Source organism: Theropithecus gelada, chromosome 11 (genome assembly GCF_003255815.1).
Source record: "Theropithecus gelada isolate Dixy chromosome 11, Tgel_1.0, whole genome shotgun sequence".
In the NCBI taxonomy this organism is placed as follows: domain Eukaryota; kingdom Metazoa; phylum Chordata; class Mammalia; order Primates; family Cercopithecidae; genus Theropithecus; species Theropithecus gelada.
The window spans coordinates 21,861,594-21,889,375 of NC_037679.1; the positions used below are offsets into that span (position 1 = coordinate 21,861,594).

A 27,782-nucleotide genomic window follows, 5' to 3' on the forward strand; every position below is an offset into this window, starting at 1 on the left:
GAGCTGACATCCTCTCCCACACTTCCTCCTGCGGCAGACACACCACTGAGTGCCGGCGCGATGCTCCTCTAATTTGAGCAGGCAAGTTTTCTAAGAACTGGTTCTTTTGGGATCTTCCCCCAGAACCCCCACCCCCAAATGACACAGGCTCTTAATGAGAAGTGTGAAGCATCAGTTTAATTTGACCAATGGTCTACAGGGTCAGACTGGGGACTAGAAAAGTGACGGCCTCAGCAGCTCCTAATATGCTTCATTCCATCCTCTTGACCCTATAGGATCGTCAAGACACCGGTCCTGGTCCTGGTGGATAGACAGCCCTTGCTTAAATGTACACCGAAGCTCGAAACGGAATTATCATGTCTAATTATCCTGAAGAAAAGCTGACTGGCACCTTGTGTAAGAACCCCAACAAAGAGTCAGAAACCTGGATTCTAGTCCTTATTCTGACACGTTTGCGTCAGGAGAGACTGCGCAAACCGCCTAATACCTCTAGGCCTCAATGTGCTCACCTGCAAAATGGGAGTCAGGGGCAGTCATTCCACATCTGGCAGTTCAGCACCTTAGTCAGCACCACACACTCTGAAGTTACACTGCCTGGATCCATATCCCACATTCTCCTTTTACGAGTTCTATAACCTTGAGCAACTTAGCTCTGTGCCTCAGTTTCCTCATCTGTAAAATGTACCTAGTTCCTAGGACTGTTTTAAGAGTTAGGTATGAGGAATCAGGTAAAGCTCTCATCATAGTGTCTGGCCCTTAGCTCTTCCAGTAATTGTCGACCCCATTATCATGATGATTAGTGGGGGATGAAGAAGAAAAAAAATTCCACAACTAGGCATTTACTACAAGGATTAAACAGCTTTGCAGTAGTAATCCTTTATTACAAGGATTCTCACAGCTTTTACCTGTGAGAAGGTTTCAGAAAAATGGGTTCCAGGCCCAAGTAATCCTTCCACCTCAGCCTCCTGAGGAGCTGAGACCATAGGCATGTGCCACCATGCCTGGCTAATTTAAAAAATTTGTTATAGAGATGGGGTCTCCTTATGTTGCCCAGGCTGGTCTTGAACTCCTGGGCTCAAGTGATCCTCCCATCTCGGCCTCTCAAAGTGCCAGGATTATAGGCATCTGCCACCATGCCCAGCCTCCCATCTTTAAGTCCTAAAAAATAACTGCTAGATCTAAGGCTTTCTGTTAGAGGGTAAAAACATTTTAAAAAGGAATTCATTAAAGTTGGGTGGGGGTGCTTTATGTAGGCAGTAGTCTAAATTGAATGGATGATTGATTTATTGATTCATTTACTTATTTAGAGATGCGGTTTTGCTCTGTTGCCCAGACTGGAGTGCAGTGGCGTGATTCTGACTCACTGCACCCTCAAATTCCTGGACTCAACTGATCCTACCACCTATGCCTCCCCAAATGCTGGGATTATAGGTGTGAGCCACTGTGCTTGGCCTAAACTGGTTTTCAATTTCTTAGGTTCTTCTAACAAAGATGTAAAGGGCTTTTCTTCACCTTAAGTCCTATTTTCAAATCAAAAGTCAGAACAGGTAGGAAATGCACAAAGATGCACATAAATCTGCTTGTAGCCAAGGTTGCGAGCCAATAGCCGTGTGGGGAATTAGGCTGAAAACAAATCAGCAAATCACGTCTGACTAAAGCCATTCTCAGTTGTGGCTCCTTCATTATTCAGTACCTTCTGTGAAGTTCCATACAATTAAAAACAGCCCATTTGTGGACTGTTTATCTGCTTAGGACCATGCTAATGCAGAGAGAGAGAGAGAGAGAGAAAATGAGAAAGAGAACAAGAGGAAGTGTGCACGCAAGACTGAAAGAAAGTAACTGTGTGCATATAAAGTTGGATATAATCTAGTCCCTGAACTTAGCTACATTTTTTTAAAAAAAATTATAAAACCGGGACAATCTTTAGACATTTGCTAAATATTAAAATGTACAAGCCACTAAAACCAAACCAAACCAAACCAAAACAAGACAAACAAACAAACAAAAAACAGAGCTTCCAGGGTTTGGAGAAAGAAACATAAAAAAACTAACCCCATCACACATTCTACTTACAAAGAGACGTTTGAGTGGAACCTTTACAGCCTTTGAAAGCATCTTGCCTATTAAAGTGAGGATGCCTATTATCTCATTAGGAGTGCTTTTCAAAGTTAGTAACAATAAGCTGTTCTTCTCCCCCTTTGAATCAATACTAAGCATCTGCAACAAAGATACTTTTCCTTATTACAAAATCCTAGGCAGATATTTACCATTTGTTTTGACTACTTTAGATCTAATTTGCCTTTCTGGCATAGAAAGAACATAGGTACAGCCTTGCCTCAAGCTCAATCTGTTTTAAATGTGCACATCGACTGTCTGCAACATTGACCTCCCCACTTGTGTCAATTATACTTCTTTTCTTCCTTTCAGCCAATACGTAATTGCTACCTGTCTACTATGTGTCAGGCACAGGACTAGGCACTGGTGTCCCCCTCAAGGAGACTACAGACTTGTTGAAGAGACACATTTAAATAGGCAACTGGTGTTGTCAAAGACTTACCTTTATCCCTTGGCCTAAATCATTTAGTTTCTTACTCATTTTCGTTCCTTCTGTGTTTTCTGCTTCTATCCCTCTATTTAGTCCTTGAGACCTCACATAAATGTTGCTATGATAGTTTTTCTCTGGGTACCTGAATCTGCTTTCTCTCCTAGTCAATTTCATTCCAACTTCTCTTAGAATGGCCTTCCATAAACATTGCTTTCATTTAATTCTCTTTCTTAGGAATATATAAGAGCACCCCATAGCTTCCCAGTAAATCTAAATTTGTCTGGCATCCCATTTTCCCTATCATGTTCCCTCAGTACCAGCCCCGTCTGTCTCTCACAGTCTCTCCTCTTCTATTTGGTCATATTCCTCGATATCTTTTAGATCTACTCTTTTCATGTGTTTACAACCATGTGGGTTCCTAACCTTCCATCTTTCCAAATTCTACAATTCCCAGACTAAACCCCATGATGCTTTGCTGAATTACACTAGCTCTCACCTTAAACTTTTCCTGTACAAGTGCTGATTTTGCTAACTAAATAAAAATGGATTTACAAGAAAACCTAGTCAGGGTTGGTATGATGACCCTGGGGCATCAAAACCCCAGAACTCAGAGCTGCAAAGGTGAACCCTTTCTGATAAATCCATTCATATTTTAGAGCAGGGGTAAATTCTTAGGCTTGAGAACCAGTCTCTGATGCAACTACTTAACTGCCCTGTTGCAGTGTGAATGAAGGCAGTCACAGATCAAACAAACAAATGGGAATAGCTATATTTTAAAAAATTATTTATAGAAGTAGGTGGGGTAGGCAGAATCTGACTCTTAGGTCATAGTTTGCTAACCTTGTTGTAGAGGAAGAAGAGTGGATACAGGTGAGGAACTTCTATTGGTTTGCAAAGGACAACCAGAAGTCCCTTAGATTGGCCTCTTATCTTCCCTGGGTAGCTCAACTTGTTCCCTGAAGACAGTATATAGCCTGGCAGTAGATCCCTGGCCAAGTCATCACCATGGGAATTTGGGCTGTGACCATCTGCTATTGCTATTTTGGTCAATGGGGAAGAGATAAGAAAATCTACTTCGACTGTGTTGGAGATATGGGGAAGAAAGGGTCCATTGTCTCATTCTCATATGTTCTTCCAGACTGGCAGGAGGCTCGCTTGTTAGGACGCCAGGGCACAAGAGCAAATCTCCACCCACACAGTGCCAGGCACTGCACTCTCATTTAATCCTTATATCAACCATAGAGTGTAAGTACTTATCAACATATCTGTTAGTCAGATAAAAGAAACGATGAGGTCTTAGTCAACTTTAGCCACTGCTCCATTCTAGAAATGGTCTTGATGCTTACACAGTTGTGTTTTTGGAATAAGAGAACCCCCCAGACAAGAGTTCTTATTTCAACTTGAATGTGATATTAATGAGAATAGCTCATTAACTTTAGCCTTGATAATGAACCTTCAAAGGATATATCTTTTTATCACTTTATCCATGGAAAAATGGGCTCTAGAGGTTAAGCAATTTGGCCAACTTTGCTCATTTAGAAAAATCAGAGTCAGGATTTGAACCCAAGTCAGTCTGGCCAATAAACCTTTGGCCATTCTACCTCTTTAATAACCCTGACCTAAACAGATAAAGCTTCATGTGTTTTTAAAGCCCTCAAATGTTTGCTGCATGTGAAGTGAGAAATCAGGTCAGTTTCACGGGGTCCAGTGTCCCCAAGGAGAGCCTCGAAGAAGCAGAGGGGCAAACCAAGGCTTGTGATTTGGTCCTAAGCAAAAATAGCAGAGGCAGGTGTAGCCCCTTGTCCTTCACCACAAACCCAGGTCTCTGGCTGTGCTTCCTGATCCAAACTGTGTAAGTGGCTTTTTATGGTGGTGATGCTTCCTTCACACACACTGTGTGGTGCCGAGGCGGAGGAAGGCATGTTCTTACCAGCCTGTCATGTTAAAGTCCCTGTAGAGCATCTTCTTTCCAAGCTCCTTTCTCTGTACTCTCCTTGGAAACTCCAAATGTGTGAACTCATTTCCCAGCAAGTGAGGCTGCATGAATGCCTAATAGCAAAAAGAAAAAGAAAAAACACATACAGACACATATTTAGAGAAACAAAATAAGAATCAAGGATGCTTTGCAAATTGAGACAGGCCATATTTTAAAAACAAGAAAATTGCCTCATATTTTAAGTAAATAGATTTCAGAGTCTAACCACTAATAGAAGATGAGCACATAAAAATGAACTTACAAAGGAATGCAACTTTTTCATTTGATCTGATACATTGATTGTAACCAAATGCATAGCTGAAGGCATCAGGAAAAAAGACGGAGCTTCTCTCTAAAGCCTGGCTTTTTAGTTTTCCAAATGGTATATTGGTGAGATACGGGGTGAGAAAGCTCCCCTGACATGGCCTTTTCCACACTCATCTCACTTACATTCCTGGTTATCACGGCCTTGCCTTTGAAACCTGCGTGTGAGCTTTCACATAAACACAATAGCTCGAGTGCTGGTTGGGGCTGGATGCAGCAGACGGGAACTTTCTGTTGGACTCCCTCCAGTTTGCTCTGCAGTCATTTGATCGTGTCATTCGAAGACTATTCTGGAGCAGATGGCTTCTCCCCCTCCCCCAAATCTCTGTTCACACTACAAAAGTCTTGAGCAAACAGCCACTTAGGGAATTGCTTTGAAACAACAGTCTCATTGTCACATTCAAAATTCAAATCTAGCATATGCAATGCTCACATATTAACTTCTCTACTCAGAGGCCACACACCGCAAGCAGGCCTGCACTAGAACTTCCCTGCATGAAGCTGTCCACCTGCTTCTGAGCAGCGTGGTGGAATGGATCTTCTCTCTTTTCTGGCAGGGAAAAGAGTGGGCAGAGCAAATCACAGCCTGGCACTGTAGGAAAGCAAGGGATCCCTGCCACCAGGCAGATGGTCAGGTCCTCAGTGTATGGGTCGTAGGCATCTCCTACAGCTACTTTGCCAGGACGCAATGCCAGTGGATCTCCCACTGATTCTCATGAAGGTCTGGAGGTATTAGTTAGATATGAGTCATCCGATGCTAAGTTTTTCAGGAACCAAAGGAAGCAAGCTATATTGTCACCGGGCTGGTCATATATGCCCAGATATGGAACTCTGAGCAAGTAATTCTAGGCAGGCTTGGGGACAGGACAGGACAGGATGGGATGAGACAGGGTGACTAAGGGTGAGCAGGAGAACTGTGCTTCCCGTTTGCTGTAGCCTCAACAGTTTCCAGGTGTGGCAGACATTCTGGATCACTCTGAGGGGTTCTGAAAATCCTGCTGGGAGTAACGCTTGCGGTACCGATGGGTATCAAGTAAGCTTAAATACAAGGTTTTACAGAGAGGTTCTCCTGGGAAGGAATGAAGGCAACTAACACTTAATAGGTCAACAGTGGTGCTTTGGGTGAGACGAATTTGGGTGTGAATCCAAGCTCTGCCTTCATAAGCAATGTGGTTTTAGCAGGTTATTTAATTTCTTGGGCCTCAGTTTATCTGTAAATGAGATTAATTATATACCTCACACTGCTGTTTTCATGTAATGTCTATTAATATACTTATCTTAGTTGTTTCTGCTTACAAAAAATTATTATAGTCACCTAATGATTATTGAGTCCTATTATATCCTGAGTACTACACTCAGTGCTTTGTGAGTTCTCATTTCACTCTAAGATTGCCTTAACAATCTTACAGGCAACACTGGCTACATCATTTGTGGGGCCCAGTGAAAAACAGAAAGAGGAAGCCTGTGTTCAAAATTAAGAATTTCAAGACAGGAACAGCAGAGCATTAAACTAAGCATAGCACCCTGTGCGACCACACAAGTCACAGGCCCATGAAGCTAGTCATGCCTACTGGGTACATACTATTTTATTCCTCTTTTATCTTGGTCCACCCGTGAAAATTAAAGAACAAAGGCATAAGTGATCAATGGACAGCAGCATCTGTTATAAGCCCTTTATGATGTTTCAGAACTTTGAGATTGTATCAGCATGAATACGAACCACTACCCAAGCTGGACTAACATGGGCTTAGGGGTTACCATGTGCCAGCCCCATACCAGACACTTGATACACCTGATCTTACTCCCCAACAATTTCACAAAGCATCAGTCATAGACTTGATTGACGAATAAGAAAACTACATCCTGGAGAGGTTAAGACCCAGCCCAAGGTCATTCACCCAAGACTGGGTGGATCTTGAGCCTGAGCTTAATATCATGGTTATAACCCTCATCCTAACCATATGTTGGACCTTTAACCTACACACACATTTTAACAAAAGATAGTAAAGGGGCCATAAGAGGCCTGTGATCCTTTGCACTTAGACCATGCAGAGGCTGAATCAGTAAACCTTGTTAAAAGAACTCACACACACAGAGCCACACACGGTATGGGCACAAGGATATCTCTGACATTTATAACATTAAATAACTAGAAGAAATCATTGAACGAATAACTCATTAAATAAACTAGCCTAAACCCAAACAAGAGAATTCTATGGTGTCACTTACAATGACACTATAGAGAATATGCAACGACACAGAGTTGCGTTAAGTGTAAAAAAGTAGGTCTTCAAACAATATGTGTGTGTGCATGAACTTGTGAGTGCTGGGTCATATATGCACAGATCTTTGTAGAAGACATACATATGTATACAGATGCTCCTCTGCTTACAGTGGGGTTACATCCCAATAAACCCATCAGAACCTGAAAATATTGTAAGTCAAAATGCATTTCATACAACTAGCCTACTGACCAGAGCTTAGCCTGGCCTACCTTAAATGTGCTCAGAACACTTACATTAGTGTACAGTTGGGCAAAATCATCTGGCAACACAGTCCACTGTAGAGTGGAGGTTGTTTACCCTCATGATTGTGTGGTTGACTAGGAGCTGCTGGCTCACTGCAACTGCGCAGCATCACAAGGGAGTATCATACCACATATCCCTAGCCTGGGAAAATATCAAAATTCAAAATCAATTTGAAGTATGATTTCTACTGAATGCATATTGCTTTCACAACATCAGAAAGACAATAGCAAAGACTTGGAATCAACCCAAATGTCCATCAGTGACAGATTGGATTAAGAAAATGTGGCACATATACACCATGGAATACTATGCAGCCATAAAAAAGGATGAGTTTGCGTCCTTTGTAGGGACATGGATGCAGCTGGAAACCATCATTCTTAGCAAACTATCACAAGAACAGAAAACCAAACACCGCATGTTCTCACTCATAGGTGGGAACTGAACAATGAGATCACTTGGACTCAGGAAGGGGAACATCACACACCGGGGCCTATCATGGGGAGGGGGGAGGGGGGAGGGATTGCATTGGGAGTTATACCTGATGTAAATGACGAGTTGATGGGTGCAGCAGACCAACATGGCACAAGTATACATATGTAACAAACCTGCACGTTATGCACATGTACCCTACAACTTAAAGTATAATAATAATAAATAAATTTAAAAAAAAAAAAAAAGAATAGCTACAAAAAAAAAAAAAAAAAAAAGGTAGCGTCACTTTCATTCTGTTTTGTAAAATGAAGGCTGCCCTGATTTCAAAAAAAAAAAAGTCAGTTGGGAACCATCTGTATACAAATGGACATGTTATGGTCTGAATGTGTCTCCTAAAATTCATGTGTTGGCAATTTAACCCCTAATGCAATAATGTTGGGAGGCAGGCCTTTTGGGAGGTGTTTAGGCCATGAAGGTAGAGCCCTTGTGAATTAATGCTGCTATGAAAAAGGGCTGGTGAGAGGGAGTTCACTCTCTTGCCCTTCCCCCTTCTGCCATGTGAAAACAGAGCAACAAAGCCCTTACCAGATACTGGTGTCTTGATCCTGGGGGCTTCCTAGACCCCAGGACTGTGATAAATTTTGTTCTTTATAAATTACTCAGCCTGTAGTATTGTTATAGCAGCACCAAACAGACTAAGGCTCTCTGTGTGTGTAAATACAGATATGTGGCATTACATATGTATTATTAACAAATAGGTAAGAATCCAAAGGACATTCCTGAGCACATTTCTTAACAAACCCTGTGTCTAAGAAGGTGATGCGTGTTCAGGACACACTACCTCAAATAGTGGTACCTGGGCATTTGAGGAAACTAGAAGCAGGCCATAGAAACTAGGAAGAATTCCCCTTACTCCTCCTCTAAAGCAAGCCATGAGACCTAGCTGACCTTCCCCTGAAAACAGATCATTAAGACCCGATTCCAGAGGGGCACTGCACCATACCCAGAGGAAAGAAATACCACACAGGGATGCCAAGATGACGCTGAACAAACAGGCCTTGATAAATACCCCTACTCTTGAGTTTATTACCATTAGATCACACTCTTTTGTCCTTTGATCAAACTTCTGTATGACTGTCCCTAAAAATACAGTTTACCCTGTCTCCTTGGGGCTTTATTTCTGAAGACATCTGTGTGACATAAGCTTATATTAAATCAATTTGTTTGCTTTTCTCTTGTTAATCTGTCTTTTGTTATAGGGGCATCAGCCATGAATGGGTAAGAAATCTCTTCTCCCCAAACAAGGGTAAGTGTGGAGATTTCAGGCTCTTTGCCTCCTAACAGGAGGATGAGTGGGCCCTTTGATGGTGCTTTAAACCAGGGACACTTGGGCTGTTTTTGGCTGGTATCCATTTGCCTGGGCGGCTGTATCAGAAGATCTGTTGAAGCAGATGTCTGCGGGTTAGTTGGGAACTCCTCAACAGCTTTGATAACTGCAGGGGCCACCTAACCTCTCCCTCTGAGGATGTGCAGGTTTGAAAGGGTCTTAAACATTGTGTCGCTCTGAGGCACCTTCACACACAGAGCCTTTCATGATTTCCACAAACTGCTTGCTTTCTCCCAGGATAACAACAGGCTATGATATTTCATCAAACATATATGCCATGAGGTGCACCATCATTTTATTACTTCTAGGAAACAAAAAAAAGATGCCAATTAAAATATATATAATTCTTTCTTCACATTTCAAATTTTAATTTTATCCTTTTCGTAACAACTGAGACCTAGACACATTTTTATTATCTATTGGACATATTTAATCAGGGATATAGAAGTGAAGTATGTTGGCTAAGGTTTCAAAAACTTTTACATTTAGAATCCAGCTGCTCTCATCATTTTTCAACTCTGAATCATGAATTTTCATAATTTTCCACACAGAAGTGTTGTGTGTTTCATGAGAGCACAGTGATGCAGCATTTTTTAAATAATCCACACAGCACTGGAAGCCTCAAAGCCAGGGGTGCGGAAGTTCTTAAGCCTGCTTTGCAATGATCTAGAGCCAGCTTACTTCTGACTCCCACTTCAGGAATGTGGCTAAACAAGTCTGATTCACACCTCCTCAAACTCCTCCGCACAATTAGTTGGATCCAGTGATGCTTAACAAGCCCTTCACTTTTCTCTGCAGGATTTTCTTCCAAGCTGCTGGACACCCATCCCACAAAAGTTTGGTGTGATGGTACTCAGGTCATTCTACCCCAAAATATGGCACCTTGGCATTTGAGGAAACAGCAGAAACAGGAAAGTCTCTCAACTTCCCCTTGTCCCTCTCCCCTGAAGCAGGTCACAGGATTCTCATTCCAGAGGTGCCCTCCCCATATCCAGAGGAAAGAAACATCTCTAACTCTGAAGACACAGGGATACAGAAGAATCTGAACAAAGAGCCTTGCTAAATTCTCCCCAGTTTGTTCCCATTAGATCATACCCATTTTATCCAACTATATTTCTCCATGACTGTCCAGTCTTCCTCAAACTTAAGCATAAAAATATACAAGTTTACCTATTTCTTTAGGTCTTCAATTTCTCATAAAGTCTCCTGTGTCATGTAAAACTTAAAGAGATTTGTAAGGTTTTCTCTTGTTTATCTTGTCTTTTGTTATGGGGGACCTTGTGATGGGTGAGGAAATCTTTTCCACCCCTGCAGGTGTCTGCCCTTTTGATGTTCACGTATGTCCAGGAGATGACATGTCATGTCTGTCCCCTGGCTGGCAGCAAAAATCAAATATAAAATTCAGATATGTTAAAAAGCAAACAGGTGACTTAGTTCTGAGGAAATACTGTCATACTTGCTCCCCAACTGATACTGATGCCACACTCTTAGATTTCTCCATCCTTCTAATTTTTCTTCCCTCTTGCTAACTGACACAGCACAGGTGGCATGATTCATTTTCTGTCATAATCATGCTTACCATATAATTTATAAGTACACCATGTGTACCTGTGATGTATTTTTGCCACTCTCTCTTTTTTAAAAAATCACCGCCCACCTCCTTACCAGCACATTCAATACTTACTGCTGTTGCATATGTCAAACCCTATGGAGTTAATGGTGTTAAAAGAACTCATCTCAAGAACTTGGTACAAACAGAGCAAACATATGGTTGCTTAATGAAAAATGAGATGCTAAAATACATGGCTGCACACAATTTGTAAAAACCTGTTGATTTTCAGAGGAAAACATTTATGCTTGTTAGTCTATCTTTTTGTGCAATCATAAAAGTCTATATAGTCTTATATGCACACATGTTTACACATGTACAGTCACCAAAATATTAAAAAAGGTTATCTGAGGGTTTTCTTTTTAATGTACCCATAATCATGGATATTTTGACCATTGGACACAGATTACTTTCATTTGAAAAGAAAACCCTCTAAAACTTAGTTTTTTGAGAACCCAGTGTTTAAAGCAAGTTTTAAAAGATTGTTGAGAAAAGCGTTACTGCTTCTTGTTCTAATAATTTTAGGGAAAGTCAAAATCCTGGAGAAGAGGCAACCAGGGCAGGGACCTGGCTCCAACGTGGGGATGTGGAAGCTGCAGATTCCCATCAGGCCAGCACAGATATGTTTTGTCGGCAAAAGCAGAGTGGCCAAACAACTTGGGGATTTGGAAACTTCTTAGGGCCTGCCCAGAATTCAGGTGACCATGACTGGCTAGAATTACTTCATTTGTACTGGTCTGTGCCTCTGGAAGCATTGCTCAAGTCAGCATTCTGGAGACCTGAGTCTTTAAAATGATTTCACTTTGAATTTATCATAAGCAATAAGCCCAAAGTCTGTAAAGTGTTGGGGCAGGAATTTGACAGTTTGCTAATAATTTCCTGACTTTTTTCTTTGAGACAGAGTTTCACTCTTGTCACTCAGGCTGGAGTGCAAGGGCACAATCTTGGCTCACTGAAACCTCTGCCTCCTGGGTTCAAGCGATTCTCCTGCCTCAGCCTCCCGAGTAGTTAGGGTTACAGGTGCACACCACCATGCCCAGCAAATTTTTGTATTTTTAGTAGAGACAGGGTTTCACTATGTTGACCAGGCTGGTCTAGAACTCCCAACCTCAGGTGATTCACCTGCCTCGGCCTCCCAAAGTGCTGGGATTACAGGTGTGAGCCACCATGCCCGGTCGATTTCCTAACTTTAAACTTACAAGATGCATGGACAATTTTGGTATTGTTACTCCCCATTGTCCATAACTGAGCAGTTCATAAATATATATACATGATTAATGCCCCTTCCTAAGCCACATTTCAAAGGGATGTTGGTCTATTAAAATTGTGGACCAAATCCAAGAGGGGCAAACTCACATTAACATCCCACTTCTGTCTGCAAAATAAAAATTCTGGATAGTCTCCTAAACATTCCTTATTTATCTGATATGCTGGATACATTCTGACCTTTTCTCTTTGGTGATGTTATTTGGATTTATTTATGTTAGAAACACCTGCATAGTGACGCAAGTTAGTCATATAAGCCATTGGGTATATGAGAATACCAGCTACACTTAAATGTGTTCATCATTTTAATTTTTTTATTTTTATTTTTTGAGACAGTCTTGCTCTGTTGCCCAGGCTAGAGTGCAGTGGTGTGATCTCAGCTCACCGCAACCTCCGCCTCCTGGGTTCAAGCAATTCTCCTGCCTCAGCCTCCTGAGTAGCTGGGATTACAGGTGCACACCACCATGTCCGGCTGATTTTTGTATTTTAGTAGAGACAGGATTTTGCCGTGTTGACCAGGCTGGTCTCGATCTCCTGGTCTCAGGTGATCTGCCTGCCTCAGCCTCCCAAAGTGCTGGGATTAGAGGCATGAGCCACCATGCCCGGCCATGTGTTCATCATTATTAAAACCTTAGCTACACTCCAGTGCCTAGCATAGCACCCAACATAGTAAAGGTGCTAAGTAAGTATTTGCTAGAAGAATGAATGCAGAACATTCTGACCTGCTCTACACAATCACAACTTAGTGATTATTTAAACTATAAAATAACACAGCCTTCAATCTTTTGAAAAAGTTAAAACTGCGGCCCATATTGTATAAAAACCATCCTGGACCCACGTAGTTTGGATTTAGTTAGCTTCTTATAAATTGATAGATGTCTTCCCATAAAAACACATATGTATGGCTGCATGTGGTTTTTAAAACCCCGTAATGTTATTTTACAAATCCTAAGAATATCTAAATAATAATGCTATGTCTCTTCTTTACTTAATAAGCCTGCAGATGAGAAACCTATAAATTAGCAGTTGATATTAAAATGCAATTATTATTATTATTATTATTTTTTGAGATGGATTCTCACTCTGTTGCCCAGGCTGGAGTGCAGTGATGCAATCCTGGCTTACTGCAATGTCAGCCTCCTGGGTTCAAGTGATTCTCCCACCTCAGCCTCCTGAGTAGCTGGGACTACAGGCATGTGCCACCATGCCTGGCTAATTTTGGTATCTTTAGTAAAGATGGGGTTTCACCATGTTGGCCGGGCTGGTCTTAACCTCCTGACCTCAGGTGATCCACCCGCCTTGGTCTCCCAAAGTGCTGGAATTACAGGCATGAGCCACCACGCCCAACCTTAAAATGCAATTTAAAGTGTACCAGCCCACCCTGCGATAAAAAAGAAAAAAAGGATCTCTTCTTGTACCTCCATTTTAACCCTAAATTTTGAGGTTTTCCTTCAAGGAAACAAAACAGAATGCTACTAAATGAGGGGAGAGGGTGGAGGTATACCCCAAATTCATGTGTGTGCCACAAATATCACCTGGGGGAGAAAGCTTGATAACCTCTGCCCTAGCAAGACCAAAGGCAGGTAACCAAGACTCTTAGGGACTCCAAAGAGCACAGGTTTGTTAAAAAGAGAATAGGACATATCCTTGTCACTTAGTGATCTGAGCAGCTAAAAAAAGGAAACTTACAAACATGGTTATATCTGGCCAGGAACAAGAACACCTCTCAGGAAAGGATGCTGGAATAACCGACTGTGTCAGGGCAGGACACCAGAGTTGGAATAGGGGAATTGGATATCTTTTTATGGCCACTCTCCTCTCTAGTCCTGAGCAGAAACTGGTTTCAAAGGAAGAGAAGGGAGATGAGTTTGCACTGTGGAAAAATACAACAACTCCACCCCAAAGAAAGTCTCTGAGTACCTGACGGATGGAGGCATAACAGCAGGGAACAAGCCTGAAGAAAAGGCACCTTCCAGAACCTTCCAGTAAGCCTCTCACTAGGGAAGATGGAGGCCAGAAGTCTAGAGTAGGTGAGCAACCTGAACCCAAGGCTGTCTCACTCTAGAGCACATGGCCCCCAGCTCCACCTTCCTGGGCTCAGGGAGAGTTTTGAGCACCTCAGCAGGGCAAGGAGAAAAGAGTAGCCGGAAGCAGGGAACTCAGACCCCAGGGAGGGAAACTAGACCTGGTTATGGGAGGAGTCTAAGGTGACCGGGGCTCCAGCGGAGGGCGGAGCACCAGCCTTGCAGTGGACACAAAGATGGGACTTTGAGGTTACTCCAAATTGCAAGCTAGGGAATACAAAATGCTTCCTCATTTTCTTCCTCCTTTTGACCATTTTCATTTTCCTGTTGCTTTGTGGTCAGCTGGCCAGTGAGTAGCGTCAGCCAAGGAGACTGTCCCAGGGCTTTGGGTATCCAGACAAATGGAATTCATGCAACTAACATTTCAGCCCTTACATAGGCTAAGTATCAGGGGCTAAGGGTTTGGGGCTCAAAGAACACAAAAAGAGGCCCCTCTGCTCAGAGCTCACACACACCAGTGAGGGAGGCTGAGGACGGCTTACAGGCAGAAATGGAGCCATTCGCAGGGACTAAGGAACGGAGTGGGTCACACACTGAAGAGGATCAGAGAGAATCTGCAAAAGAGCTTAAGAGTTGGTCAGGCAAGAGCTCTGGGGGCAAGTGTGGCCACAGCAAAGGCAGAGAAGTGGGAGACAGCACGGCACTTGAAGGTACTCCTAGGAGAGAAGAGAGTGGGGCAGAGAGGAGGCAGGAGTGCAGACATCGGCACCAAAGATGGCCCCTCCTGCAAAGGGTAATGTGCAGTTAAAGAAAGGATACATAGAGTTAAATAAAGCGAAACTACTGAAACTTTTCAGTGAATTATGTGTGGTAAAGTGCTCTTCTCATATGCATACAAGCTGATGAAGTTTCACAAATTGAACACACCTGTGTAGCTGGCATCCAGATCAAGAAACAGAACATTACCAGCATCCTGGGACCAGCACCCCATCATCAGGACCCCATCCAATCACTACCACTGCCCCAAAGGGGCACTATTCCGACTTCAAGACTGGTCCTGTCTGTTTCTGTGCTTCATCTGAAATCCCACAGAATGCCCTCTTTGCTAGGTATTAAGTCTGCGAAATTACACATGTTGTGTGTAATTGCAACTTGCTCATTCTCCGTGCTGTACGTTAATTCCATCCTGTGACTATTTCATTATTTATTTACCCATTCTAGTCTCCAAGGGCATTCAGATAGTTTCCCATTTAAGCTATTACAAACAGTGCTGCTATGCACGCTCTGGTCTTTTGGTGAACATTCGTACACATTTCTGTTAGGTACACACTTAGGAGTAACACTGCTGGACCACAGCACTTTCAACTTTAGGGAGACTGCCAAACTCTTTTTCAAAGGAGTTGTTCCAATTTCCACCCCATCAGCAGAATGTGGAAAATAAGAATACTCCTGTTAAATAAGATAAATGAGATGGCAGATTCCATGATAGAAAATAGTTTGTAAAGTTCTCTAAAAACTAGAATCCTCTGCCTAAAACTTATACATTAATTAATTTTTTAAATGTTCAGACTTCACAGCAGTTGAGAGAAAGCAATCGAAATGAGAATTTTCTGTGTATAATACAAATCTTTTTTTTTTTAATTGAGTAATCTCTCCTTTTTCTTGCCCTTAGAGGGGGAAAATCTCATCAGATTATATGAGAAGCAGATTGGAAGCCTTGCAATTCAAGATGATTTATCAAGATAGAAAGTCTAAGGTCAAGAATGAAATGAAATGAATAATGTCAGCCAAGCCACTGGTGATCACTAACGGTCACGCTAACAGTCAAATGAGACAGCTTTTCCAGAGCCAAGGCTGGCTGCCTGATTTACAGTGCAGGAATAGAATAGCTTGGTTTGGGTTTAAAAAAATGAAGAAAAAATGTGAAATGGCTGAGATCCAAATATGTATAGGTTGGATTCTTTCATAAAGAACTCCGGGTCTTAATTTGTTGTCAAAAATCTCAAAGTAACAAGAACCGAGCTTGTATGTATAAACTATTACAGAACTGAATATGAATAAAATTCTGCCTCGTTTATGAAGATTTTAAGAGAAGTTCACATTTAAATTTCTATATGATCCAGGGAACCTACTGTACATAGAAAAAAATGCCACAATAGCTTTTAGTTTGCCATTTTATAATGAGAAAATTTGAACCTCATATGCCGTTTTACTAAAAGGGGTTAAATGAGGAAGGAGGTGGGACTGGAGTGGATTTTTTAAATGACTCAGACATTCTCCTAAGGAGCAAAGCCGAGAGATGGTGAAACTGTCTCTTTTTGAATAAAGCCAGGCTTGCCGGGTTTAGCCACCTGCTCTCAAGGTTAGGTGGGATGACAAGGTGGTGTACCTGTCATTTTGACCCACCAGCACACTTGAACCTCCCCAGTTATAGCCTCCTGTCTTCAGAGCAGGTTCAGGCTTAAGGAATACTTCTCTGGAGATAATTCTTGAGCAGGAAAAATCCCAGAGAGCCAAGCAGCACCAGGGAAACAGTAGACAAACAGAACCCGGCTCGGCGTTGAGAGCTGGGGGTAGTTCCAAGGACATCGCAAGAAATCACCTCGGATAATGTTGCACTTGTGTTCATCAAATGTGTACTTGAAACCCATGTTCATCTCTTCTATACATTGCCCTTGATGAGACACAGCTGCAAACTTGGATTATTCTGCAAGGACAGAAGGACGTTATTTGAAGATATGATGACACCGGCACATCTTAATGTAATCAAATCAGCGTTTATAAATATGTCTCGGCAGAATGGAGGGAAAACTATCACTCTCAAACCTCAGGGCTTTGGAGGTCTCCTGAGGGAAATCCATTTCTGGCTGTGACCTGAAGCAAAGGTAGGGGTGATTTCCTTGGGGTCACAGCATCAGAGCAGTACAATCTGTTGTGAAATGTCCATCACCCAGAGCCTTGACTCTACCAAAACATTCTGTCCTGCTTGGTGAAGCCCCTTAAATATTTTATTTCAACCACCCTGGAAACATTAGAAACAAAACCCAGCAACAGAAGAGAAAAGGTTAGTCACGACTGAGGATCATCAGCTCTCCCTGGCACTGGGGCAGGCGTGCCCATCCCTTGAACTCCTCATCACACACCTGCCACATTCCGTGTGAACACGTCAAACCCTCAAGCCTGCTCAATTAATCACCCTGCCTGGGAATCTATGAAACAAAGTTCACATTACCCAGAGAGCCGCATGAAGGGCCCTCTGAGGTCAGAATGCAAGACCAAACAAAATTAATGTGCCTGCCACATCCATCATCTTGTAATCTGCTTCCAGTTCTATAATCCCCGAATGTCCAGACTGTGCATACCAAGAACACTGAACATTCCTCTTCGATGTGGATCAAAATGCTTCGTGTAGAAAGGACTCTGATCACCTTCTCCACTAGCAAGAAAAGCATTAACCATTTCTACAAGTCAAACAGACCCGGACAGCAGACATCTGCTCAATGCAAGTGGCTAGGGACCCGGAAGTTTAAATGACTCGATCATAGATGTTTCTTCATACACCCTAAAAATAAAATTTGATTTGGCCTAAGAAGAAGGAATACACTGTTTATTTTTCAGTGACTACTAACTGGTGAGGCCCCATAAAGAAGATGATACAACTATCATTGTACTGAACTATTTTGTAATCAGTCAAAGGAATGAATGTTTAAAATAATGAATCAGTAGGATTACATGCATTTAAAATTATAACACAGTATACTGTATTTTATATTACCATGCAATTACTTTTCATTTTAATTTCTGAGCATGCTATGAGTACCTGAAAGGAAGTATTGCTACCCATTTCATTCAGGAAGAAAGGAGATTCAGAGACATAGTGTGAGGGGAAGCTAGAGGTCACATGACTCATGACTGGGCTGGGCTGGGAGAAATCCACATCACACTCCTATTTTCCACTCAAAGTTGATACTATTTTCTCCATCCCTCTCCCCACCAAGGTAGAGTCTTGCTCTGTTGCCCAGGCTGGAGTTGCAGTGGCACGATCTTGGCTTACTGCAACCTCCGCCTCCTGGGTTCAAGCAATTCTCCTGCCTCAGCCTCTTGAGTAGCGGGGATTACAGGTGCATGCCACCACACCCAGCTAAATTTTTTTGGTATTTTTAGTAGAGACGGGGTTTCACCATGTTGGCCAGGCTGGTCTCGAACTCCTGACCTTGTGATCTGCCCACCTTGGCCTCTCAAAGTGCTAGGATTACAGGTGTGAGCCACTGTGCCTGGCCAATACTATTTTCAAGATTTTACACTGTTAATCTCTAATTCCCTCAAATATTTTACCATAAAGATTTCACCATTAGATTATTTTATGCTATGAGTATTCTAACTCAGGGTATTTTATGTTCTGATCATTTAAACTCCTGATGTCTGAGGAGAAATGTTTTTAGTTATAAACTGGAGCAACCCATTTGATTTAGGAGTAAGGATTAAAAAGGATATGGACAGCATTCTCACCTTTTAAAAATTCAGACATTAGATTCGGTTCTGTGAATTAATAGTGTCCACACTGAGTGTTCAAGAGCGACACCAAATTATGCATTAATCTTAGCAATGTTAGAAATGGCTCTTAAATAAAAACAAGAAAAAAATTATCCTGGTTTGCAGGCCAGTGGGATTTTTGCTACAGACTGAATGTATCTCCCTAAAACTCACATGTTGAAGCCAGATCCCCAGTGTGATGGTATTTAGATGTGGGGCCTTTGGGAAGTGATTAGGTCATGAGGGTAGAGCCCTCATAAATGGGATTGGTGCCCTTATAAAATAGGCTCCAAGGCTGGGCATGGTGGCTCACGCCTATAATCCCAGCACTTCGGGAGGCCGAGGTGGGCAGATCAGGAGGTCAGGAGATCGAGATCATCCTGGCTAACGTGGTGAAGCCCCATCTCTACTAAAAATACAAAAAATTAGCCGGGCGTGGTGGTGGGTGCCTGTAGTCCCAGCTACTCGGGAGGCTGACGCAGGAGAATGGCGTGAACCCAGGAGGCAGAGCTTGCAGTGAGCTGAGATCTGGCCACTGCACTCCAGCCTGGGAGACAGAGCGAGACTCCGTCTCAAAAAAAAAAAAAAAGAAAGAGGCTCCAGGGATCATTCTTGTTCCTTCTGCCACGTGAAGTTTTTTGTTTTTTGTTTTTTTTTAAAAAAAAGATGGTCGTCTACAAACCAGGAAGTAGAGCCCTCACCAGACCTTGACTCTACCAGCACCTTGATGTTAGACTTCCCAGCCTCCAAATCTGTGAGAAATTAATTCTGTTGTTTATCAACTACCCAGTGTATGGTACTTTGCTACAGCAGCCCAAACAGATGAAGACAGGTTTGTAGTGGTAAGACTTTAATTCCTCAAACAATAGCTCAATGAGTAGTACTGTGTGTCACAAAACAGTACGGCATGTGTTAGTCCTTACACGGCCTTCTGAAGTTTTCTATCCCATTACTGATGAAGAAATAGGGAGTCATTGAAGTTCCCTGTGGAAATTACATACACTTACGTGACAAAGCTGAGATCTGAAGCCACATGCATCTTATTTCAGCTATCCCAAAATATACTACTGACATTTGGGAATCTGAAAATGTCAGCATTCCTATACTTCCCCCAACCAAGTTAACCTCCCAGGTCCATTCTTGTAACATGAAAAGATGAAATCATTTTAAAACAGAAAGTGCAAAAAGTTAACTTATTATTCATTGCCTGTCATAGGAAAACAGCAACCTGAATAGGGAATGGGTTTCAGTAAAGAGCAGGAGGTGGGCTGTGCATGGTGGCTCACGCTTATAACCCCCAGCAATTTGGGAGGCTGAGGTGAGAGGACTGTTGCAGCCCAGGAGTTTAAGAGCAGCCCTGGCAACATGGTGAGACCCCCATCTCTACAAAAGAAAAAACTAATTAGCCAGGCATGGTGGCGCACCTGTAGTCCTAGCTAAACGGAGGCTGAGGTATGAGGATTGCTTGGGCCTAGAACGTTGAGGCCACAGTAAGCCATGGTTGTGCTACTACAATCTAGACTGAACGACAGAGTGAGACCCTGTCTCAAAACAAGAAACAAAAACACAATGGGAGGTGATGAAGATAGGGGATCATAGAGGCAAGGGAGGCAAAGACTTCATACCCAGCTGTGAAATGTTTGGGTGGAGCACAGAAGAGAAAGGACTGTTTGGTAATAATCTAGAAGGCAATATGAATATTGTTTTTAATATATATATATTTTTTAAAGAGACAAGGTCTCACTCTGTCACCCCGGCTGCCCCAGGAGTGCAGTGGTGCAGTCTCGGTTCACTGCAACCTCTGCCTCCTGGGCTCAAGAGATCCTCCCACTTCAGCCTCCTGAGTAGCTGGGACTACAGGCACACACCACCACGCCTGGCTAATTTTTTTTTTTTTTTGATTTGTTTTGTAGAGACAGCATTTTGCCATGTTGCTCAGACTGGTCTTGAACTCCTGGTCTCAAGCAATCCTCCCACTTCAGCCTTCCAAAGTGCTACAGGCGCGAGCCACTGTGCTCCGCCTGTTTTTAATCTTCTATTCAGTAAACAGATACTGATTCCATATCTCCTCTGTGCCAGGGGCTGTGTTGAATACTGGCAATATGAGGTGACGAAGGTAGGTGGCTTGCCCTCTAGAACTCAGTCTGAAGACAGGGAGAGACCTGAACAAGCAACACCATACACTGAGAGCCACACCACAGGGATGTGCATGCTGTGGTACAAGCACTGGGGACTGACTCCCTAGGAGGATTAGGGGACACTTTGCAGAAGTGACATTTGTGCTGGGGTCTCAAAGAATGAAAAGGAGTTTTCCTGACAGAAAAGAAAGACAAGGCCATCCAGGCAGACCACACTTCCAAAGGCATGGGGGTGAGAGATCAGAGAAATCATGATATGTCCTGGAAATGGAAGGTAGTTCTCTGTGGCTAGAGCATGGGATGCCTGGTGGCAGTGGTGCTGGTAGCAAGATTGAGATAGGACTGGAGATGTGGGCAGAGGCCAGGATTTCAGGACGGCCAAGAAGGGCAGTCTGCATCCTGTAAATTGTGGGGAGCCAAAGGCTTTTAGACAGGGGAGTGACAAGGTGCATAATAAGGTCACTTGGATAGCCTTGTGGAATAGAGTGGACAAAGTCAGACAGGTGGCAGAAAGGCCAGCTGTAATTAATTCTACTTGGAGGGACCCTTGCAGCTCAAAGGCCCTTGGTGACCCTATCATCTAGCTCTCCATTTCACAAGTGATAAACCGAGGTCAGGAAAGGTTAAGAAACTTGTGCAAAACTATCCAGCTGGTAACACAGCTGGGGCCAGAATGAAGATCTGTTGGCTGCGGTGGGGTCCCTTCCACCGGCCTAGACCACCAAAGAAAACAATGAGGTCTGAAGCTTGGATTCCCTAGTAGTGGTTGCAAGTTTATCAGCTTAAGACACCACCACAAAGGTTAGAAAGCAACAGTAGGTGAAAGACTGAAGTACTGTGTTTACAATAATTTTGGATTCCTGCTATCTTATACACCAAATAGGTAGTTAAAGCGACACAGTTCATAGAATAAAACGATCGAAAACACAGACATGGAATGGAGGGAAAGTGCAGAGTTACCTTCTAAATCAACCAAATTAATTAAATCCTGACCACACATACTGAAATGCAGAGACGCGAACAAAGTCCTTTTTGAGTAGCCTGGATCAATTCTTTCCTAAGAGCAGATGGGCACTACTTTAGCTGTGTTGTCTACAAAGAAATCCAGTTGGCAAGAAAATATTTCATCCACAGAACTACGATTCACAGGGTTAGTCCCTAGAGGTATCTGCCCCAAAGTCACCTGGGATGATTACCAGAGTCACTTTAAACCGAGATTCTAAGCCTAATACCCTTGGCCCCTGGAATTTGAAGACAAGGAAGTGAGTCTCTTCTGTTTCCCAGAAAACTGAGTCTGCTCATAATTTCATTCCAAAGAGAATAATCTACATAGAGAACTTACTTTCAGGATAGAAACAGATTTTCTGACACCTGCACCTTTCCCAAAGGGCCTGTAAGACTTCATATCTGAGCATGAAGTAGTGGCGTGTCTGCAGAGACCTTAGAGCTGCCATGTCGGCAGATTCTTCCTCATGATGGGAATCAGACCAAATTCCCTGTTTGAGTTAAAGTGAGTAGCAGGCCATGGAAGAAGGTATCTGTGTTTTTTGAAACTACATCTCACATTGTACATAAGAAGCCATTAGAAAAAAAAACAAACCAGAGCACACCATGTTTTCAATTGGTCACAGATGGGAGAAAATCAGCCACAATAATAAATTCACGGAGGTGGAGTGTGTCGTCACACACGAAGCCAGGATGTGTGATCCAGAAGGTGTGTGGGGGGGAGTTAATACCATATGTCATTTGAATGCGGTGAGCCTGCTCCCATGTCAGTAGCAACGTGTTCCTCCAGAACAGCTCCGATGCCATCCCTGATGCCACTGCCCTCTGCCAAGCCTAGATGACTCTTACCAGGTACTGAAGTCGCTGGCGCTCCGTCTCGGGGGTAAATTCTGAAGACATGGGGATAATTTCTCCATTTCTGACGATTATGGCCCTGAAATGGTGAAAATGCATTGTCAGTAGCCAATCTCATAAATGCTCCGATTCTGTCACAACCATTGCTTGGTTCAGATCACACATGAAATGCCAAGAGATGTTTCTGTTCTCCCACTTGCATGGCAGGGTTCACCGTTCCCAGCTCTGGATCCCTCACCACATGAGAGGCATCTCTCTTTTAAGTGCATTGCATTCTAGTCAGCTTATGTTTACGTTTTCTGCTAGTTGGAAGTGTGCCTCAATGCTTCAGCACCAAGCATACTTCTTGGCACATAACAAATGCTCAGTGAATAAATGGATGGATGGATGAATGAATGAATGATGCAACAGAGTCCTTCTCTAGCCCAGGGTTATCCAACAGCACCTTCTGTGATCATGTTTTTGTCTGTGCAGTCCAATATGGCAGGCACTAGCCACATGTGGGTACTAAGCACTTAAATTGTGGTTAGTGCAGGCAAGGAACTGAATTTTTCATTTTATTGAAGTTTAATGAACGTAGCTTTAAGTTTAAGCAGTGACACATGGCTAGTGTTGAATGTATTTGACAGTGCAGCTCCAGATCCCTGTTACTCAAATGATCCTGTGGGCCAGCAGCATTGACTTCACCTGGGAGCTTGTGAGAAATGCAGAATCTCAGGTTCCACCCAACTTACTGTATCAGAATCTGCATTGTAATAAGATCCCCTGGTGATTCATAAGCACGTCAAAATCTGAGAATGTGTGGCCTAAACTGTTGAGTTTCTAGGGTGATATCCTGGGTCCAGGAAAAAACAACAACAACAACAACAACAAAAAACCACTCATCTCAAGGCTCAGGAAACTCATACACTCCAAAAAAAATGTATCTAAGAGCTATTGCCCAGTCAAGGACTTTTGAGGGAACAGCATTCCCCGAAGCAGATGTCTACAGGAGAGGCTGCAGGATCGATAACCATGAGCAACCTTTCCTGGGCTTATTCCCAGCGGTGCCTCCTGTTCTCAGACCTTCTGATTCCAAAGTGGTTCCTGACAGCCACTTTTCAGCTATCGATCGGTTGTGGCAGAATGTTGTCATTTCTACAACAAATGGAAGTGGCTTGGGGAATTGCATTCTATATGAACCCAACTGCTCCCAGGCATCAGGGAGCTAGAGACCTGAGAGCTGACATGCTTCTCGGTGAGGAGCCACCAACATGGGAAATGCCTTCGATCAGCTCAGCTCTGAGTGGATGCCTTCTTCATTCTAGGGAGGCTGCATTATTTGTGCCAAGAGGCCTCTGGGCATCCCTCCCTCCCAATGCAGAGGCAGTCCCTGACTTGGAAACAATCCCTATAAATGGCTGCAGCTGTCATGACCCCACCCCCAACCCCTCACCACCTGTGCCCTAGTTGCTGCTGTCATAGAAACAGGAAAGGGTAGGGGGTACATCCAGGAAGGGAAAGAATGATGACAAAAATCTTAGGGGCTTTAGAGAACTTATGACTCCAGGCAAAAAAAACAAAAAAAACAAAAAACAAAAAAAACACAACAGTGGAAGCTGTGAGAAAATGGAAAAGTTTAGGGGAACTGACTGTGAGAAGATGAGGCCTCTTCGAATACTCCTTATCACTTTTATTATGCTGTCTGAAATATGACAAGTTTAAAGATCCCTTCTTATAAACAGGAGCCACTTGGAAAATGCGATCACTATTACCCCACCCCCACTAAGGTGTTATCCACCATTCGCGAATCAGCGTGAATTAATTCCAATGGTCTTTGTTCTAATTACCAGGTGAGTATGACTATAATAAGGGAGTAGGAGTTTTGACAGGATGGAGAAACACAGGAGAATTTGAAAGGGGGCGGGGTCAGGAAATTCTAGGTTTGGGCCTAATCTTACAGGATCTAGAGGGCCCCTGAGAATCCGGGGAGCTGGAGTGAAAGTTATTATGTGATAAATTCCAAAGGTAATCTCCTCTTTCAAGATTTTGCCTAAAGCTACTCTTAACTTTTTCCTCTTTTTCTGCACGGCCCCTGAATTGCAGTTGAATTCCCAGGCGTGGACTAGGAAGAGCCAGCATGCCCAATCAGGCCATGAAAGCAGCTCCTCTAGGAACTGAGTGTCAGGAGCTCAGGGGCCTGGTGACTCCAAAGACTTAGGTCATGCCTGTCACAGAGCAGGGGCCCACTGAATGTTTGCTGACTAAAAGAGCAGATGAAAGAACTTAGAAGAAATGTTCCTTGAATTTGAGGCAGGAAGAGAAAAGAACTAAAAGGCAGCAGATGTTCATTTAACCAAGTCACATGGGGTGATTTTACAGAGGAAAGAGGGGCCTTCAGCAAGACATTCACTGCTCCTCAGCTATCTTTTCACCTTCTCTTCCTGACCAGAGTTTGTCTGTCTGTCACTTCCCACACGGGGTTCTCCCAATGTCAGTTCCTCCCACTCCTGTATTTCTGACCTCTCTTTCCACTGGATCTCTGCCCATAGAACAAAACCATGCTAAAGCATTCTGTTTAAAATCAAAGCAAAACCAAAACCAAACAGATGATACTCTCCTAATCCAAACTCCACCTTTGAAAAGTCCATTTTTCTTTCCTAAGAACCTAAGCCTCATAAATTGATAATAATCTACATTCAGGGTCTATCTACTTCCTCACCTCACATGGATCCCTCAAACAGAAGTAAATTAACTTCTTGCCTTCCTCTACACCCAGCTACTGTCACCTGAGTCAACAAACGGCCCTTTTGTTGCTATATCCCTTTGGCATGTCATCGTTCTGATCTCCCAGACAGCATCTGACTGTCTCCTAACCTTGGCACCAAGGATAGAACTTCTCCTGGTTTCCCTCCTAACTCCCAGGACATTCTCTCTTCGACTTCTCCATCCCTTCTTTGGTGTTGTGGACTAGGATTCTGTCTCACTATACTCCCTGGGTGGTCTCATTCCCTAACTCCTCAGCCACCAAGGTTAGGTTAGGTTGGGTTAGATCACTATCCCTCCATAAGTGTTCCCTTAGCCTGGTCCCTCTCTTAATACAGAACTCATCATATTTTATAATTGATTACTTAACTCTCTGCTTTCCATGCTAGCCTGTAAGCTGGACAAGAACCATGCCTGTCTTGATCAACACTGCAGCCCTACTATTGCAACCAGTGCCAGGCCATTGTAGGCAGGGCTATGTAATTTCAGGGTCCAGTGCAAAATAAAAACAAGGGCCCCCCGATAAAAAATGGATAATTTCAAGACAGCCACAGCAGAGCATTACATCAAATGTGAGGTCCTTCTGAGAGCAGGGCCTTGTGTGGTGCGCAGGTTGCATGCTCACAGATAGCCCTGAATGTATACTCTTAATATTTACTGAATGGATAAATAGCTTCAACAACAACATACGCTGGTGAGTCCAGACAACCTATCTAGCCCACGCATCTCTGTTGTGCTCGGCCTGGAACAGCCAACTGCCAACAGATATATCCACTTCAATATATTCACTGGCATTTCATACTTAATAAGATACAAAATTAATGATCCCGTCCCCAGCCCCCTCCCAAATCTGTCTTCTAGTATTCTCTGTCTCCGGGAACAACACAATCTTCCACCCAGTTGCTCATGCCAGAAGACAGACAGCCATTCTAGACTCCTCCCTTTTCTCACCTCACATGTCCAAATAGGCACCCAGGCTTGTAGATTTCACCTCCTCAGCAGCACAAGAATCCCTCTCTTTCTTTGATTCCTGGTAGTGCCTTGGTTCTGGTTTCCATCAGAGCTTATCTACGTGACTCAGGAGCTCTCCACTGCTTCCTCAGCCCCTGTTCTGCCCTCCTCTGCCCCGTGCTTCATAGGGTCACAAAGGTGATGTTAAAGCACTGCTCTCATCGTGCCACATCGCCTACCTAAAGCCCTGTGATGGCTTCCCAGCTTTTCCAGTTTCCTTTGTTATCTGGTTCTTGCTTGTATTTCTCGCTTTAACCTCACTCTTGCTACTCCCTTCACATCTGCTTCTCCCTTCTCATGGCCAGCCCATTTCTCTGAGTCAGCTCAGAATGCCTTCTGTTGTCCTCCTGGCCTACCCTCCATGCCCCTTCTCTGTGACTCTGTGGTGTCATATGCCTAGCTGTACCCTTACCAGTCCTTGCTATGACAGTTGGCTTCCATGGCTGTCTTGAACTACCCGGCGGATATTTTCCAAGCAGAGTCTATGTCGTTGTCTCTGAACCTCCAGTGCTCAGTGCCTAGCACGTGGCAGATGTGCAACAACTGCTTGCTGATGGATAAGTGGCTAAATAGATGAAAAGGGAGCTAGACTTGGGAGGAACAGAAGAATCCAGAAACGATGGCCCTAAGTAAGACTTTCTTTAGTAGCAACATTATATAACTTATAGTCTGAGCCCTTAAAAATCCATACACCTTTTTGTTGGTTTTGCAAAAAGACAGCAGACCTAAGAGGACAATGTTCTGGCTGAGTCACCACCGAGAAGTGCCTTGAAATAGAAGGGGGAACAAGGCAGCGCCTCTCCTTTGTGGGCAAGGGACGGGGAGAGGGCAGCAATGGTAGCAGTCCACCATGTTTACTTTGCTTTTTAATTTCAAATTCACACACAGTGAGGTATCTGCATTCTATTACAATATGACTACCAGGGCAAGCCTAGTTTATTACTTTCTTAAATAGATAATTATATCCAAATCCATCTATGTACAGAACATTTTTTCACTTCCGTTTGAACTACCAAGCTCTTCCTTTAAGAGGCATCCATGGATTAAAGATGACAGCATGTTTGACTGCCAGCCTTCCTAGTGCCTACATCGCGATGCCTCTTCCTATGTGATCCTTGCTTCCTTTTGATCTTTCTCTCTTTCATCCCTCTGATCTTGGGATCAATTTGTCACAGTGCTGGTCTCCAATCTGGAGGAGGGCAATGAGAGGAAAGGGGTTTCAAAGGGAACGAAGTGCATGTGAAAGCTGACAAATCTCATACTAAACAATCAATAAAGTAGAGAAATGCCTTTAAAGCTGCAGTCTCTCATCACAGGACCCCTGTACTTCCTAGCTTCTATTTCATTATTTTACGAGATGTTTTTCCTAAGGAAAATTAAGAAAAAACAAAAACCAAAAGCTGTG

At 43.2% G+C, this 27,782-nt stretch overlaps 1 protein-coding gene across 1 annotated transcript in view; it reads right to left on the bottom strand.

The window, feature by feature from the left end:
• PPM1H (protein phosphatase, Mg2+/Mn2+ dependent 1H) overlaps positions 1-27,782 on the bottom strand; it is a 288,777-nt gene that overhangs the window by 70,905 nt on the left and 190,090 nt on the right. Inside the window, exons 5-6 of the mRNA XM_025402759.1 lie at positions 22,616-22,700; positions 4,476-4,594 (exon numbers count right to left, since the gene is read on the bottom strand). Of these exons, the coding sequence (XP_025258544.1) occupies positions 4,476-4,594; positions 22,616-22,700 (204 nt within the window). The remainder of the gene's footprint in view (positions 1-4,475; positions 4,595-22,615; positions 22,701-27,782) is intronic.